This window comes from Anolis carolinensis, chromosome 2, assembly GCF_035594765.1.
Source record: "Anolis carolinensis isolate JA03-04 chromosome 2, rAnoCar3.1.pri, whole genome shotgun sequence".
In the NCBI taxonomy this organism is placed as follows: domain Eukaryota; kingdom Metazoa; phylum Chordata; class Lepidosauria; order Squamata; family Dactyloidae; genus Anolis; species Anolis carolinensis.
The window spans coordinates 140,685,648-140,704,047 of NC_085842.1; the positions used below are offsets into that span (position 1 = coordinate 140,685,648).

At 37.8% G+C, this 18,400-nt stretch overlaps 1 protein-coding gene across 1 annotated transcript in view; it reads left to right on the plus strand.

The window, feature by feature from the left end:
- The window catches only part of tbcd (tubulin folding cofactor D), a 171,594-nt gene that overhangs the window by 91,787 nt on the left and 61,407 nt on the right, over positions 1-18,400 (plus strand). The window contains exons 15-17 of the mRNA XM_062970687.1: positions 2,919-3,075; positions 8,556-8,613; positions 15,955-15,984. Of these exons, the coding sequence (XP_062826757.1) occupies positions 2,919-3,075; positions 8,556-8,613; positions 15,955-15,984 (245 nt within the window). The remainder of the gene's footprint in view (positions 1-2,918; positions 3,076-8,555; positions 8,614-15,954; positions 15,985-18,400) is intronic.

An 18,400-nucleotide genomic window follows, 5' to 3' on the forward strand; every position in this document is an offset into this window, starting at 1 on the left:
AATAATAACAATAATAATGATGATGATAATAATAATAATAATAATAATAATAATAATAATAATAATAATAAAACTTTATTTGTACCCCGCCACCATCTCCCCGTGGGGACTCAGGGCGGCTCACAATGTTACAAAAGTAACAGTACAAATACATTAACAATATATACAGTTTAAAACACAAAAAGATGATAAAACAGAAGTTAAAACAAAGGTTTATACAACAGTAATAATATCAAACAACCACCAATGCAATTCAGTCAACTTCAAAGGTGGGGGGGGACTATAGCAGCAATATAAGATAAAATCATTAGATTAAAATACCCCGATGAAAGGAACCTAATAACATTCAGAATAGAATCATGATGAGGCTGGTCATCCAATAGCTGTCTCTCCAAAGGCCAGCCCAAACATCCAGGTTTTCAATTGTTTCTTAAAAGATGGTAGGGAGGGCGCCAACCTAAGCTCCCTAGGGAGGGAGTTCCAGAGCCAAGGGGCCACAGCCGAGTACCTTTATCTTTAATGCACTTTCAGTATGCTTTACCTGCATTATCAATTTTGAAGGTTTCAGTAAGTCAATAATATTATCCTCTGCAACCTTCAATTGCACCAGAAGGCTACTGAGTTCCAGACTGTATGATTTAGCTAAGCATTGAAAATCTTATCTTTTGCTCAGTCTTGTGGCCACTATACTACTTCATACCATACTCATGTGAAGGCATCTGTTTCATCACAAGAACACAATTTGAGCTGCAAATCTTGGCAAAGAAGGGAAAGTATAAAAGTTAAACGACTTTTCTTTTCCCTGCAGGCTGTTGTTTCTGTAGGCTCCATCAGTTGATTAAATTACATACCGCTCAGTAAGCAGTATTTTTAAACTGCATTGCCTAAGTGGAAGATGCCAAGAGAAAGCCTTTTAGGGAAACCTATGAAGTTGGGAGGCTTTGGCAGAGTACCATTGGAACTGTGTGAAAGATTTCATTCACAGGCCTCTTCAGCCTTGCCAGTTAAAAAAAATCATAAGACTAATATGACTGCTGGTTATCTTGTTCAAGTCATTGTATATTGTAGAGGCAATACATTTTATAGAATATGAATAATGTTCTGTTCTCCTGTTGACTGCGTCTTTAGGAGTTGAAGTTTCTGTGTATCCTCTTTGAGTCATCTTGATTGTAGCAGCTGGATTATATAGTTATTCATACAATGAAATCTATTTTAGGGGTGTCTCATTTTAAATTTTAATATGCATCAGGCTGTACAATTGCTGGCTCCAGTAACACAAATCAGTAGGACAGAATTTCTGAGAATCCTTGACATGTGCCATTCATGACCAACCATCCTGGTGCAGATGTTCTAATTGTTTCTGCTTGGCTCTACTCACCACTATGAAGAGCTCCAATAACTAGGAACTCACCAGAAGAAAATAATAATAATGTTACAGCCAAATTACTTATTTGGCTTGTTGATCCCAAACAAGCTAGGAATTGCAAGCCAGCTTCAATTCAAATACAATGTTAAGCATTTGTCTTCCTTGTCAGTTCCTAGATATTGAAGTCATTCCCAGTGGTAGGAGAAGCCAAGTGAAGTTTTAGTCAAATATCCTTAACGTATGAATGAAAAGCCAGTTCATCTAAAATTCTAGTAGATTGTGTTGTGCAAAAGTGTGTCGCTCATAGAACAGATGAGTCTTTCATTGTCAAGTTCAGTCTAGTTGAGAGATGGCTAAACAGTTGTTTCTAGATCTGTACAAGCTGTCTCTTGTGGTAGATTAACATCTTATTTCAAAATATGTCAGGGACTAGTACCATATTTGTATGAAACTATATTCATATAGTTTCTGCAGAAAGTTGCTGCACACTTACTTACTTACTTACTTAGGTGATCCCTCGTAGATTGAGGATGATGGTCCTCTAGTTGCGGGGTCTTGGGTGTGGGTCCGTAGGTGGCTGAAGAGACCTATTCCTGATCCGCATATTCTCCCACAGTGGAGACATTGGTTTCCAGGTGGAAGACGGTCCCAGTCAGGGTTGGCTTGACACACTTTCCTCTTGTCGTGTTTCTCTCTTAAGCCCTTCATTTGTGCCTCTTTGAATTCTGCAGCACTGCTGGTCACAGCTGACCTCCAGCTAGAGTGCTCAAGGGCCAGGGTTTCCCAGTTCTCAGTGTCTATGCCACAGTTTTTGAGGTTGGCTTTAAGTCCATCTTTAAATCTCTTTTCTTGTCCACCAACATTCTGTTTCCCATTTTTGAGTTGGGAGTAGAGTAACTGCTTTGGGAGACTGATCGGGCATACGGACAATGTGGCAAGTTCAGTGGAGTTGATGGCGTAGGAGCATTGCTTCAATGCTAGAGGTCTCTGCTTCTTCCAGCACGCTGACATTTGTCTGCCTGTCTTCCCAAGAGATTTGCAGGTGCTGCACACTAGAAGCTATTGATGCATGGATAGTTTACAGAAAACCAGTTTGAGTAGCATCACTTTAGTTATTTTCACGCATGATGTAAAGTTGATAAGCATACTTAATGTTGTTTTTCACTAGTATTAAATAGTCAAAGGGTTGTATTTTGCAAATAGAGGTATTTTTGTTATGAATCTGTTATAAAACAGCTATTTAGAGTATCAAAAACATCATCACCTTCATAATCATCATTATAAAACAGTTTTTTCAGGATGAATGGAGATTTTATAATAATTATTGGAAAGAATACACCCAAATCAATATTTCCTGGCTAGAAATATAAACAATATTCTTGTCTTCCTCCTGCATTGTGTTTGTACCGTCTCACACTGATGCAACATATATCTATATCACCTCAGGCATCGTTATTGCCACAACTCTGCAACATATTTTATTAACTTTACTTCTTTCATACAAGGACCTTTACAAACTGTTCATGTTTCCTATTCCAAATAATTTCCACAGTTGTCCCTGTGATTCTAAAAGGATTGACCTATGATGAGAAGCGGGGAGCTTGCAGTGTCGGCTCTAATGTTCGGGATTCAGCTTGCTACGTCTCTTGGGCTTTTGCTCGTGCCTATGACCCCATGGAACTGAGGCCATTTGTTCAGCAAATTGCAAGGTAGGTGACTATAGTAGAATCTTCTGTTTAGGGTTGTTTGGTTTTTTTAACATTAGACTAATTTAAGACAATGCATAGTAGAATGAAATGCTGGGGTACAAGTCGAGTATGTGGAATTCTGAAATCCCAAATAGTCACCTCGGGTAGATAAGATAACAACACATTTGTTTTCTTTTTTTTTCTTGTATCATTTTTATTGAGAAGTTTCTTTTAAAACATCAAACATAAAACATAACACGACATACGGCAGGGGAACAGGGAAGGAAGGGCAGGGGTAGGGAAAGTGTGTCTGGATTAGGAATTGTGAGAGGATATACACTAGGAATGGGGGGTGGGGTTTGACTTCCGATCTTTGTCACTAATCATTTATGTTCCAATTAGATAGTTCTTATCATCTTTTCTTAAGGTAGTCTTCAAAGTTTGACCAAAGTTTGACACATTTGTTTTCTGATGGTTTGGTGTGTACAACCTTTGTTTCATGCACAAAATAAAAACAGTCTTAGTTCTGCCACCTTCAGAATGATCTGGCAAAACATTTTTCAGTAGTGGAAACTGTTGGTACATTTCTGGAATATGTTAAAATAATGCCCAGACTTCCATTTTTCATTAAGCAATATTGGTAGACTTATTAAAGAAAGAGAACAGAAAAGAAAAAGAAGGATCAGGTGAAGAGGGTGGAGAGCTAGAAGGGCAGTTGGAACAGAAGGGAGTGGCTCATGGATGATGAAAAGTAAAGATAGCTAGCCCAGGTAGCCATGTAGACAGCTAGTGCTTCACTAGAGGTGGATCCAGAGTGTTGACATCCTCTGCAAGCAAGAGGTGTTTTCTTTGCCTGCTGGGCTATTATGCTAGGCTAAGCATACCTGCACTGGAATGAAGGATATGCAAACTGGCTCTTGAGCCTAGATCTCAAACAGGGGAAACTCAAGCAGAAAGACCAGAGAAGATGGAAATTCTCTACCCAGAATCTGTTAGGAAAAATTCATTAGGAATGTACTTGCATATCCAAGGGAGAAAGATTGTTTAACTCTCTTTCCTAATAAAAGAAAGATTGACAATTTGTTGTTCTTATAAGGCAGCGGAGTTGCAATAAAACTGAGCATACAGCATTCCATGCATTAACTGTTCGGCTTTTGCTGACGAAGGTGAGAGAGCATGGAGTTTTCACTTTATCCTTCCCAAAGGTGGGCTAGACAGACTTTAAATGTCATCTCAAATCCCTCTCACCTAAAAAAAAAAATCAGTTATCTCCAGTCAGTGAAATATCTGCTGCAGCTGATTTTGTGTCTTACATTTTACCAACAAACCTACATTATATTTAGTGGTGAGTGCATAAGATGAAAATCCGTCCATTTTTGCTTTTCCCAAAATTCCCAGTCGAACATGATAGCTGTATTCCCCTCCTTTTCACTTGCCATAACTTAGTGTGGGAGCTCAGCAATAAATCTAAGTGCTGAAAATCAGGAACCTTTGAACCAGCATGACACACAGTTTCATCTGTATTAGCACACCTTGGTTAGCAGCCAATGGTAGTAATAGTATGCCTTTTCTTTCTTGTCTCTTAGTTCTAGCCTTAGGTGTGTCACTTTTTCTCTGAGGGGAGTCATCATAGATTTCTCTGCCATTTCAAAAATGAGTAGTTCACCCTTTTAGAACTAATCTCTTGAAGTATGCTTGTATTTTATTTCACTCAGTTGATCTCTGGTTGTCATTTTATTTCCAAAATACAATAGAGTCTCACTTATCCAAGACTTGCTTATCCAAGGTTCTGGATTATCCAAGGCATTTTTGTAGTCAATGTTTTCAATATATCATGATATTTTGGTGCTAAATTCGTAAATACAGTAATTACAACATGACATTACTGCGTATTGAACTACTTTTTCTGTCAAATTTGGTGTATAACATGATGTTTTGGTGCTTAATTTGTAAAATCATAACCTAATTTGATGTTTAATAGGCTTTTCCTTAATCCCTCCTTATTATCCAAAATATTCGCTTATCCAAGGTTCTGCCGGCCCGTTTAGCTTGGATAAGTGAGACTCTACTGTAGTTTTGATTGACTCTTTCGGGTAATGGGCTTATTATTGTATTGTTGCAGCCCTGTACAGAAGTACATAATTGTTCCTCTGTTTGGAGGTTTAAATAATAATGTGCTTACCTTTTTCTCAGGTTTTTTAAAATCATTATAAGTAACAAGTGAAGTAACATAGGAAGAAAATTAAAAAGAGATAGTTAAATTATTCTTGAAATTCCTGTCTTGAAAATGTATCTGGATATTTTTTCAGTCTTTTTTTTTTTGTAAAGTCGTCTCTATGAAAATAATGTAAGATGTATGTAATAGGTAAATTTCATTTAAACACGACTATTTGGTCATGAAGCCGTACAGTGATAAGCATTAGTTTTTAACCAGACAGTTGTGTCCAAAATAATACAAAGTTTTGACAGTTAACTGAAAAGCTCCAGCTCTAGAAGTCAGTATGTTTTTATATGCCTTCTGCTTTCTCCCAAGTGAGACCAAAGTAGCACACACACAAAAAATTAATTCAGGCCACAACTGAAATAAAGTATAATAAGAAATTAATAAATTATCAAATTAAAAACAGCAATTGATTTATGTAAATTAATATACATTTTAACACATTTACAAGTGTAGCAAGTGAGAGGAAGATATAAAGCACCTATTATTTAAAACCCCTTCCACAGTGAGCACCACAAAAGCTTGCTTTCAAAAGTAAGTTTTTGGCATCAGGTAGAAGGAGAACACAATGCTGAACCTTCACCAATTGTGTGCTGTATTTCTGTAAATCGTAATGAGATTTTAATTATACTTTGCTAAAAAGGTCTGTTTAAACTTCAGCCAAATTTCTGGATTAATTGCATTGCCTTAATACTGCTGAGACAACTTGCAATAATCATTGGGAGGAAGGTGTGTGAAGACTGGTAGCCCCAGCCTTTACCTGCATTTCAGAACAGTACCATTTTTGGACTTGAAGAGACTGATGACAGTGTGGGAGTGCAGGGAATTTAGTCTTCCCTGGAGTACTGCATGGTGAGAAGAAAAGAAAGGTGGGGCTCTCACGTAAAGCAAGCCACTTGGCTCTCGGGCAAGTTTAGCCTGCAGAATGAGGAAATATGAATATTGCTCAGAGCTACATCTTGTGCTCTGATGAAACACTGACTATAATTCTTACAGGAGGAATACATTTGTTCCCTGACTAGTTTGTTCTTCAGAGCAATTTCTGTCTGTTACATGTTGGGTAATATTTGCACTCTGCAATTCCATTTTCCACATCTGCTTGTCTGAGTGTTGTAGCATAAACTGAGGTTTCTGAAAATTGTCTGGTAAGGTCTTTTAGCTGCCAGGCGTGTCTGCGCATCCATATGTTTTGTCATAACAGCTCAGGTCTTGCTGACCCCAGCGACCCATTTATTTTAGCAAATTGGGGTGGAGGCAACAGGGGAAGTAAGAAACAGGTTCACTGTTTATTCACACTTTCTTGAAGAACAAATGAGGGCACCTAACGCCTCCATTTCGTTGCCCAAATGGTTACTGCCAGAGATAAAGAGATAATCTTCTTTGCAGTGATTAGTTTGAGATGTGTTCAGCTAGCGGCAATGGATTGAAAATGTGGACAATGTTCTGTTGGTATTAGTGGTATAGAAATGTAACACATGTTTCAGAATATTTCTCCAGTGTCCAATAGGAATCTGTTCCAAATAGTCTTGTATAGGAGCCTTACTTGACACCTTTTCCCTTTTTTTCCTTCATTGATTTTTAAGCAGAATCTGGATGGCCATCTGTTGGGGGTACTTTGATAATGCTTTTTCTGCATGGCGGAATGGGGGTGGACTGAATGGCCCTTGTGATATCTTCCAACTCTATGATTCTGTGATTTTACATTAACCCCGACCCTCTCTTTGTACAATATATGGTAATACTAAAAAGTTCAGAATAGGTCCTGGGTGTCTGCCCTAAATCTGAGAATGAGAAACCCTTCAAAAGAATAACCCTCCTCCCAAATATTCCTTTGTTTCAACAAGGGATATTTTTGACATTTCTGAAAATTATTTTTATATAAATCAAGGAAGCCCTGTGGTTTTTTTTTGCTCTGTGCTTATGTGTTGTGTGTGCTTTGCTTCACACAGATTATACAGTTTTGCTTAGAAATTTTTGGCACAAAATACAGTGGCATTGATGGGTGGGAAGTGCTGCTTATCGTCTTCTCACATTGAACATCAAAATTGTCAGAAACTCATGATTTCTTGACAATGCATCCCAGTGTGCCATACATTATATTTTCAACAAATCTATCTCCAGAGCCACAACAATTACAGATTTAGTATAAATATGAGCTTCAGTAATGTGATATGTCTCTTAATAGTTATTTAAGGTACCGTAAATATAATATCTGAAGAAAGTATTTTTGCTTTCAGATTTTCTTTTTTGTATATGTTAGCAATCTACTGAACTCTAGATATGTGAAAACATGATCCATTTTTTTTGCTTATGGAGGAAATTCACTTTAACTGTTTTCTGTTGAGAAACCTCATGGTGTATTCTGTAAATAGCCATAATGAAAGTGAACAGCAAGTGATCCCTTCAGTACTGCTGTTATTCAGAGCAATGAACTTGTTCTTGAGTGTGTCACTTTTAGTCTCTCTTCTGGACTTGCCCTTGTATAGAACTGGCCTCAATTTATCCTCAGGTTTATAATAATAAGAATCATAGTTAGAAAAAGCAAGCTAACATTAGAGGATCTTGGCTTTGAATAGGTTGTTGGTAGTTACATTTTTTTTTAAAAAAAATGACCTTCTGATGCAACAGAAACAGAATGGACATACTTCACAAACTGATCTATTCAATCACGGATTCCCCATAGTCAGTCAATATGGCATTGATCCACTAATGAATGGAGTCTCCTTGCAGATGACCTGTTAAGCATTAAGTCATCAGCGAAAGTTTCCCCTGAAGAAGTCATCTGTCATAATTCCTTCCCCTTAAACACAACCTCTTTCTCTACCACTGTATAAAGCTGTGTGATATTATTCTGTGTATTTATACCCTGCTTTTCTTGTTAAAGCAGACTCAAAGTGACTAACGATAAAAAAGTAGCAATGTGTGAATTAAAATCTAAGTGAAAAACAATGTGTACAGTGATTCAAGAGGAAAAACCTGGGTAATTTTGAATAGAAATAGGGTTCAGAGATTTTAAGACCTCTTCCTGACACTGAGGTAATAGAACAAAGATATTATAAAGCTCTTTTACTATTGTTGCAATAGTAAATAGTAATATTATACTTATGGCTGAGATTTATATTTGTCAACGGTGATTATGTACGATATGCACAAAATGTGTAATACAGCTGGTCTTCCATGGTCCAATCATACTGGGATCACAAACAGCTTGTCTGTTGCCTACTACAGAAGAATTCCTTGTTTTCTATTAGTTTTTATATCTTCCTTGTTTTGTCTTTAGTGCCCTGGTTATAGCTGCTATATTTGACCGTGATATTAACTGCAGAAGAGCTGCTTCGGTAAGTTAAGGTGTAATCTTGAAATATTTTTAAAATAGTGTGTTGTATGATACTATGCTACCATGACAGCATTGTAACATATTTTCCTGAGAAGTACACTTTATTGATGGGATTTTTACCCATCTGTCAAAGGTTTTTGTGATTCATCTTTCTGGTTTTTTGCAAAAATTTTAAGGACTTCTTTCTGCATGTTTGTAAGTTAAACTGATATGCTATTTGGACATGCTGAAATAAATATTATGAATCTTTAATTAAGGTATGGAAGTCACTGTTATATATTTCTGTTGTGGAAACAAGCTGCCCACATCTGTTCAGTGTAGGCAATTCCAAATTAAGTGGAGCTATTGTTTCTTTTCTTCCCTGCTTTCTACAAGCAGGACATTTGTAAAAGATTGAAACAGTCACAGCTCAGTGTTCCTTCTTTATGTTACAGTATATCTCATAGCCTGAAGACTGAGTTAATGTATTTAAAGAAATCGTGATCTCTGGTGTTTTGAATCATAGTAATTCTTCCAGAATGGTTTGTGCTATATTCCCAGGTCCAAGCTAACAACACACACACACACTATACCTTGTCATTCCCCTCCCTGTCCCTCTATTACAGATACTCCTCTTTGCAGCACTAAATGTTACAGGTTTAAGAAAAAACTACTTGGTATGAAAGCTGTGGAAAAAAGACCTTAATTTGTACTGGTTCTGATGTTATATATTTGGGTTTAAATATTTATGTAGAAGATAGTACCTATAATACATATAGTATTTTTTACATGGGCGGAATCTTTGCTTTGTTTGTTTTTGCAGCAGGATTTTCTCATTTTTTTCAGAGGGTTTACTGTCAGAACCCTGGCAGCAGAGCACCAATAACCTTACACAGAGGCCAGTCTCTATCTAATATCTTTATTAAAGAAATATATAAAATCAATAAAAACAAGTGAAGAATATAGTTCAGAAGCAGACCTTTCAAATGAGGTCAAATATAGTCCAAAAATGTATTGTCCAATAAATGATATTAGAGTTCAAAGTTTTAATCCACTTGACCGAAACACACACTTTGCCAAGCAATAGTGTGGGGAAATAACAGAGTCTTAGAGTCCAATGAAGCTTGACAACAAGGCTGGAAATAAACTTGATTCTTGACTAGATCCGTGACTGGAGACAAGGCAAAACATGAAGCATGAAACAGAGTCTGTGGCAAAACCGCGAGGCAGGGCAAGGCTTGAAGCTTGATCCGGGAAGCAAGGAACTGGGATTACGAAGTCCACACACGATCTCTCTCCTGAAGCTGATCAATTGACTCCACAAAGAATTCCTCGCGCCAAACACCTATATTGGGTCTCGTTTTCCCGCCAACAGAACTCTTTCCCTAGAGAACGGGAAACGAAACCCAACTCTGTCCAGATGTGTGACTCCTTAGAATTTCCCAAGGGAAGCAGGCCTAATCGGCTTGATTTTTGGCAGCGATGCGTAAACTCCTTCGTTGGGCTTCTCTGACTCCCCTTTCTCTAGCATAAGATTCCTTCCTGGGAAACGGAGGGGAGTTCTGCCCAAGGCCTGTTTGGCTGAATTCTTGAGGGCAAACATCAACATCCTGCAGGTGAAGAGACTCCGGCTCTTGCTGAACCGGCGAAAACCCCATGTTTTCCTCTTCGTCTGCCACAATAGTACTAGGAACAGGACTACAAGGCCCATGAGTCCTCACATTTACAGAGACTGAACAGTTCATGGAGGACTTTGGCCTAGGCCTTTGAGGTCCAGCTACACTTTGCAGCAGGCTTACATTAATCTTGAATGGTTGTTTCACAACTAACTACCCCTTCAATCTCAGTCCACCTGTGCTCCCTGCAAGACCATACATGCATCAAGAAGGTCTTGCTTGGGTACAAGGAAGCAGTACCACTTCCTTCAAATGCTCATTATAAGAGCTATTCCAAATGCTGTTGATTAGGAGTTCTGTTCATTGACATCTGCCTCAACAATTGTAGTGTAGGATTTCCCTCTATCTTGTCCCCCCCCCCCATCATGTATATTAGTGTAGTGAACATGTGAACCGTCCTTAAAATATGGAGGGAAGATATGTCTGGAGGGAGTATATATATATCAGGAGGATTTGGAGGATAAGGAAGGATAACAGAACTGAGGAATTTATATGAGTAAATATGGTAACTTATATAAGAAGGTACGGTAACTGCCACCAACGTGAGGTAATGTCTTTTAACATAAATGGTAAATGGTAAATGGTAATGGCTTTTCCCCAGGCGCAGAGTGAGGCAAGGAGACTGATCTTTATGAACAACAACGAAGTTCAAGTTTATTTGTACATAAGCTTGTGGTTGCAATATATAGACGTTTCAGGATCTTGAGTTACAGTGCAGTCTTATTTGTATGAATACTTCTTAAACAACTTCTCTTCAAAGAACAGTGATCTAACTATCACTTTAACAATCAAGCCGTGGATTGATTTTCTTTTCTTTTTTTTAAACCGACTCCCTCTAGATTAAACTCCCGGTCAGCTTATATCCTCAGCCTTTCCCTGAATGACAATAAGCTGCCGTCTGCTTGTGTGAACAAGCCTCAATTTCCCAGCTTTTTCTTTGTCAAAGAGCAACCTCTCTTCAGCTGATTCAAACAGCCCCTAACTTCCTCAAAAGTCGAACAGCAACTAACTTCTTTTTTAAAGGGTTTAAGCTTTAACTGCCAACTAAGCCACGCCCCCTTCTCCTCCAAAGAGAGGCTATGTTGCTATGGCAACCTGTTTAATACTGTTTCCAGCTGGCTTCTATACGAGGCCTGCCTTCGTTAATATATAACCCCTTCTTTTATTTTATTTTTTTAACAAACAAATAAAATCAAATTAATAATTTCTGTTAACTCATAACATACTTACAAACATATAATACATGTTGCTTGTAGGTCCATGGGAATATACATGAGTGGAAGTGGAGGGCGTGCATGTCCATGTATATTTATCACATGTTACTTGTGGCCAATGATGAGTTTTCTGTTTGACCTCCCCCTCTTCCCAGTTTTGAATGATCATAATCAAATCTCACTACTGGTCCCAGCAGCAGTCTACCCCACATTGCCTTGGAAAATTGCTTTGAGGTTCAAGGGAAGTTGGCATAACCCCAGAGGAAGATTGCTATGAGGAGAGGGTGACTTTGCTCTGGCTAGCTAACTTGAAATACTGTATCTGTTAACTTGCAAGAAGGTAACCTCAGTTGTTTCAGCATAGTATCTAGTTCTACATACTTCAGATGTGCTAAAGATCATGAGAATCCATCTCTGAACATTTATAAACAAAGAACATGTTTTTATGCAGCAAAGATGGAAGCATTTTGAAAATTTACTGTAGAGAGTATTATTGTCCTTCCCACCAGCAATGATTATATAGCTAATACAGGAATTGGCACCTTCAGTGGTTGCTATTACAGTACTTAGAATTGTTTAAATGTGTATAGCATTTTACAAAAACATGGCAAAAGGTCGTAGGCAGAAATAAGTAGCCACTAGCATTTTGGATATCTGTCAGCAGTTCAAGCTGAGACAAATTTCACATGACTCAACACCAAAAGTGAAGATTAATTTAGTAACCAATTCCCTCTTACCTCTTTTGTCATGGTTTCATTCACATTTAAACTGTGCATTGGAGTGATTCTATATGCCTGCTAAATTCATTTTTCCCAAATTGTTGTTTTCAGAAAGTAGAACAAATTGATGAGTATAATTCATGTAATTTAAGGCTTGTTAATTTGAAATGATGGGCATGCTATATTATGAAATTAAAATACACCGAATTGCCCCAAGACATGTACTCATTTTTCTTTTGAAGTACGTGGGAATTTTACTGACAAGATTTGGAAATAGGCTGAGTTTATCATCTTTTCAGAACAGTCTAAGGTAGAAATAATGGTAGTATCTGTTGTTCTGTGTAAATTATCCGTGAAATATTTAAGTTAGGGACACTTAAAAAATGCTCTTGACTATAAATTATCTATTTGTTTCCATCTCTCCAGATATTTTTTCAATTACAGTGTAATTGTAATTTTACTTAATGTAAAAATAGTTCACTTTTGTCTCTGAGATGTAAATTGAAGGTGATATCTCTGAGTATCCATGTGCATGACAATATGAAAAATTGCAAAATGTCTGAGAGATACACTTTCACGTAGCTTTGTAGCGCATGGAGGCCTTACTGTGGTCAATAGGAATTTTTGTGAAGAAGGTGGTTTTCCTGTAAAACCATAGAATTAGTATATTTAAACATACCTTTCCAAACAATTATATGTAGCAGTTCAGGCCTCCTTTTCAATCACAGTCACAACCCCTGGACTGATTTTATCTTCACTGTGATTTGGGATAGATACAGGAAATCATTTTTCTCCCTTAGCTGTTTCTGCTGGTGTTCATGTTTCCAACTCAGTCTTCTGTAATGAAGGATACACCTAGTTAAAACTAGTTAAAACTAGTATGTCAGTATTCAGTGTTGTGTGTCAGCATTCAGTATTGGTCCAAATCCATAACTGCATGCAGTGGTAGGAAAATACATTCTCTGGCAGTTTCTGAAACAATATTATAAACCCTGTTATATTCAGTTGTTAACAAAGGAAGAAGTGTAAACAAGTAAAAGTTCAGTGAATAACATCTTGAATTGTGTATGGATCATAGTGAGCTTATTGTCATGTAGGGCAAATACTTGTGCAGCTCCATAACTGCTGCTTGGGAGGTAGTCATAGTTTGTCCTATTTCCTGATGTCTAAGTCAAATGCAGGATTTGGAGACATCAACATTTACAAATTGTGTCTGAAAGAATGACCTTTTATTCCCCTTACTAGACTTTGTGTCCATTAAAATTGTGATAATTTTCTGTGATATGTAATCATGTGTGCAGATGTTTTGTAAAAAATTGTGGCAGCTGACTACATGCTCTGGAGTTTGCATGTTCAGAAAAAAATGCAATCTTTTCTTTCCTGCTAAGTACTAAACCATCAACATAACTGGAAAATATGGTAAATTTGCCCTGATGTAAAATAAAATTTGCCACTTTTGATGGTTGATCAAAAAAGAAGCAAAACATATTTTCCTTTTTTTTATATTATAGCGTTAATAACATAGAAAAGTTCTTAATGAGAAAGATTACTCAACATACTGAGAGTTTGTGTTCAAATCCATTTATATGCAGTATAAAAATTGCTGTGAGAGTGATGGCTGAAAAAGATAACCTCTTCAGCCAAGCAACTGGCAAGAGTTTCTACACACATAATAAATGCTCCTGCCTCCACAAACAGCTATAACCTACAGTGCTGAGGAGCCACCAAAAGCACTCCCTCCACTGACACTTCAGGTTATAGCAAGCGCTAGGAACATGAAGCCCAAACCCTGCCAATGTCCTTCACAAGTGAAGACTTTCAAATGGGGATAATTTCATTATAGATTTCCTGTTTTTCCTCCACAACGGGCATCCCAGGGTTCCTTACTCTCTACATGTGAAATTTGCATGATTCCGCCCACTGCCTCTCCCTTAACGCTTTCCTACTCTTTTCAACTCTATCTCCATACCAAACAGAGCAGAACTGAACAGCAACTAAACATACTGGAGGAGTTTGGGGGATTGACTCCACATGATGGAAGTTGTAGTACACCCTGCATCAAGACACAGCACTGTGACCTCCACTAACAATAGATCTGGACTACATTTGGCACACAGAACCCCCATGATCAATAGAACATACTGGAGTGATTTGGGAAGAATTGACCTTGATTTTTGGGAATTGTAGGTAACTTGGATTTATAGTTCACCTGCAACCAAAGAGCTCTCTGGACCCCACCAACAATGGACCTGGATCAAACTTGGCACACATACCCAATATGCCCAAATTAGAATATTGGAGAGGTTTTGGAGAGATTGATCTTGATTTTTGAGAGCTGTAGTTCATTTACAACTAGAGAAACTGTGACCCCCACCAATGATGGACTTTGATCAAACTTGGCACACAGAACCACCATGATCAACTGAGCATACTGGAGGGGTTTGGGGGGAACTGACCTTCATTTCTGGGAGTTGTACTTCACCTACATCCGGAGACACTGTCACCCCCACTGACAATAGACCGGGACCAAACTTGGCACACAAAATCCCTTTAACCAACTGAACATACTGGAGGGGTTGAGGGGAACTAACCTACTATGGTGGGAGCTATAGTTTACCCTGCAGCCAGTGACCCCACAGACCCTGCTGTCTAGGGAGCAAACTTGCCCAATATAAGAAACTTTAACCAGTGATGGAGTGTCAGGCTGTTAACCTGGCATGGTGTGAGTTGTAGTTCACCCCCAACCTTATGCATTTTCTAAAATAAAAAATGACTTTTTTAAATAACCCAGGCAATGCTGGGCACTCAAGCTAGTAATAAATAAATAATGCAACTTTATTTCTAAACTGCCCTCTCTCCCCAAAGGAACGCAGGGCTATTTACAGATGCAAAAAAGGCAACAAACATTCAGTGCCTCAAATGAGTACAAACAAATCAAAAATAGGATAATGTACCGTAACAACAGTAAACTTACAACGGAAGAATTAAGCATCGAAATGAAAATGAAACAGAAATAATCCAAGAATAAGATATAATAAACTAAAACATTAGTAAAACATTACAACATATACCCTGAAGGCAATTAAAATACAATTAGATGAAAAATGGCTAACACTGGTGTTCATTTAGGATGCATCGTAGCAGCCATATAATACAGTGTTCCAGTGGGTTAAAGTGTCCTAGTCCTCCTCCTCTCCATATGCTAAAGTGCACAGGTGCGTTTTCAGAAGTTTCTTAAAGGAGAGGACGGTGGAGGTCATTTTGTTTCTTTAGGGAGGAAGGTTCCAGAGATGGGGAGCAATCATGGAGAAGGCCCCCTCTCTCATTCCCACCAATCTTGTAAATCTGCTGGATCACATGGCAGGGGAAGGACCAGTTCAGAAAAAATTAGCACACAGACCTGTCCAGAAACATGGCAGAAAAATAATCTTTTGATATTTATAAGACCCTTGACTTTTCACTTGTAATGAAATGTCAACAGGAAAGGCCAGGGTTATGGGTGTGTTTATTTTTTAATAAACACTAATTCTTTAAACGGTTGGCATGTGACATGCAAATACAAAAGAGCATTAGCACATAAAGCAGCAGTGACAAGAAATCCTTGAGGGCATATTCACCCAACAAAGCTCACTTTAGCTTTTAAAATGAAGCCCATGGGTCATTTATATTGCTGCATGTTTGTTTTGAATTCATGATCTCGTATTTATCTGCAAGCAAACCTGACTCATGTTGTATGTTTGTTCTCTGTTCTTAGGCTGCCTTTCAGGAGAATGTTGGTAGACAGGTAAGGTAACTTGGAAAAAAAAGTCTTTTCCTTCAATTTCTTGTAAATCTACTGTAGCATAAAATTAAATAGACATTTAGTAACTTGTAGAAGTAAGAGGATAGTTTGGTGAATTTTGATAAAGTGATTTCAAAATTATCATAGTTCTACTTTGCATGTATCTATTAAAAACATAATTATAATATTTGCATATATCCAGTAAAAGTGCCTTCAGCATTTTAAAATGCATCATACCAAATAGTACTTTCCTTCCAATCATCATAGTGCTGAAGCTTTTAGTGAGTTGTTCTGCAATTGTATGTAGACAGTTACTTCTGCAGAGCAGTAAAAGCTCTACAGCAGTGGTTCTCAACCTGTGGATCCCCAAGTGTTTTGGCCTACAACTCAGGAATCCCAGTTTACCTGCTGTTAGGATTTCTAGGAGTTGACGGCCAAAACATCTGGGGACCCAAAGCTTGAGAACCACTGCTCTACAGTATCATCCTTACTGGTACTGTAACTGTGCCACTTATTTTATGATTCACCAATAGTGAATTGCTTTATAAAATGTTTGTGTTTATGTCCATCTGTGGAAGCTATACGTCATCAAACTGTTCAGAATCTGGTACAATATTTTTTGTTGTTGTTTTAAGTTGCAGTGCCAAACATCAAATAAGAGGTTGGACAGGAATAAAAATGAAGAAGTGCTTAATTTTCACCACTGTATTTCCCTCCTCATACACTCTCAATCAATGGCCATCCACATGCAAACTGACTCTCCACCACACAGTGAGCATTTGTTGCTCAGTTTTCATAAATACCATCAGGACAGTGTTCCAGACACCTCAAAAAGAAGAGGGGGTTGGGAAAACAGCCCCCATATATCCATTTGAGAGTATTAGTTACAGACCTAGGCAGCCTGAGATGATACTGATGAGATTTCCAAGGGGAAAAGACACAAAGTCACATAGCTCCCTCTTTGGGATTCAGGCTGGTCAGTGCCACTTTAGCTAGTAGCTTTATAAATGCAATGGGTGGTAAGGGAACAGGGAAGCACAATTTGTTGTGATGGAAAGCATTTTTCTATCTGATTTGCAAGTATTTTTCCTAGTCACATATATAGTTGATCCTCCATAGCCACAAGTTCCGCATCTATAAATTCAATCAACCATGGCTTGATTTTTTTTTTTTTTTTTGCCGTGGATCAAGTTGAAGACTGGTTTGTAAACATGCCCAGATGTAGTCTCTCTCTGGCACTTGTTTGTATTGCTTGCTATTTTATATAAGGGACACCATTTTGCCATGCCGTGGTACTTGAATTTTAGTATCCACAGACTGTCCTGGAACCAAACCCCTGGCAAGTACCAAGGGTGTGCTATAGGTCAGTGGAGCTGTGCTTATTACTAGATCACAGTGCTACCATTTCTAGTCTAATTGGCTCATAGGAAAACCTCAAAGACAAAATAAATCTTTAATGAACTGGATGTGTGTAATCCATTTGACCGTTCTTGCTATTAATTAAAAGGTCAAGCAGTTCAGAGTTGTTGATCAACTGATTGAATTAGAAGGCATCAAATTAGGTCTCTGCTTGATTTGTTGTTGTTGTTGTTTTTTGTTTGTTTTTTTGCTCAAATATGTTGGTGGTGTTGCTGGGGAGAGAGGACAAAAAATTCCCAAAAGCAGTAGGGCTCAAATAGTTGTTCAAACTAAGAAGCAATTCATTAGAACAGAGGTGAGCAAAATAAGTAGATTTCCAGATGATATTAGTGGATTTCCAAAAGTTTCCAAGAGCTCATTTAACAACAGAGACAACATATAGTCTTTTCTTCTTGTAACACGCTCTTGTGTGACTGAGGATAGATTTGTATGCAATAGATTGAAAACAAATTCCAGTTTCTATACTGAAATCTATCTGGACTCAGGCACCATTTTCTCCAATTTTAAGTCCTCAACACTGCTATTTTTAACATTATTTGTTAAATGCAGTGATGAGGGCTGCAAAACAGCTACCTTCTTACCTATCATATACTGAAATCTAAATTATGGCTTATTTCCAAAGCTTCGGAAGGGAATCAAAGAGTAGACTAGTGGCTGTGTTGAGAATGGGATCCTATTTAATTAGTGAAGAAAAAAAACACCCCAGTACATACAACCTTTCTCTTCCTGAGGGACAGGAAAGAAGAGTTTTACTTGATACTGCTATCATGAGCTCATATAGTAAATTTTAATTATGGAATGTATTTAAAAATATTTATGTTACAATGTCTTATCAGATGCCCATACATTGCAGATAGCTGAAATGCGCTTTTTCTGCCTTACCTCTTGAGCATCACCTCCTCAGACAATTACCTGAGCTTCAGTCTTTCAGCATCTAAATAGTGAAGTGCCTAGGGTTCTTTAATTAAATAGAAATCCAAAGTCATTCCCCACAGCATAG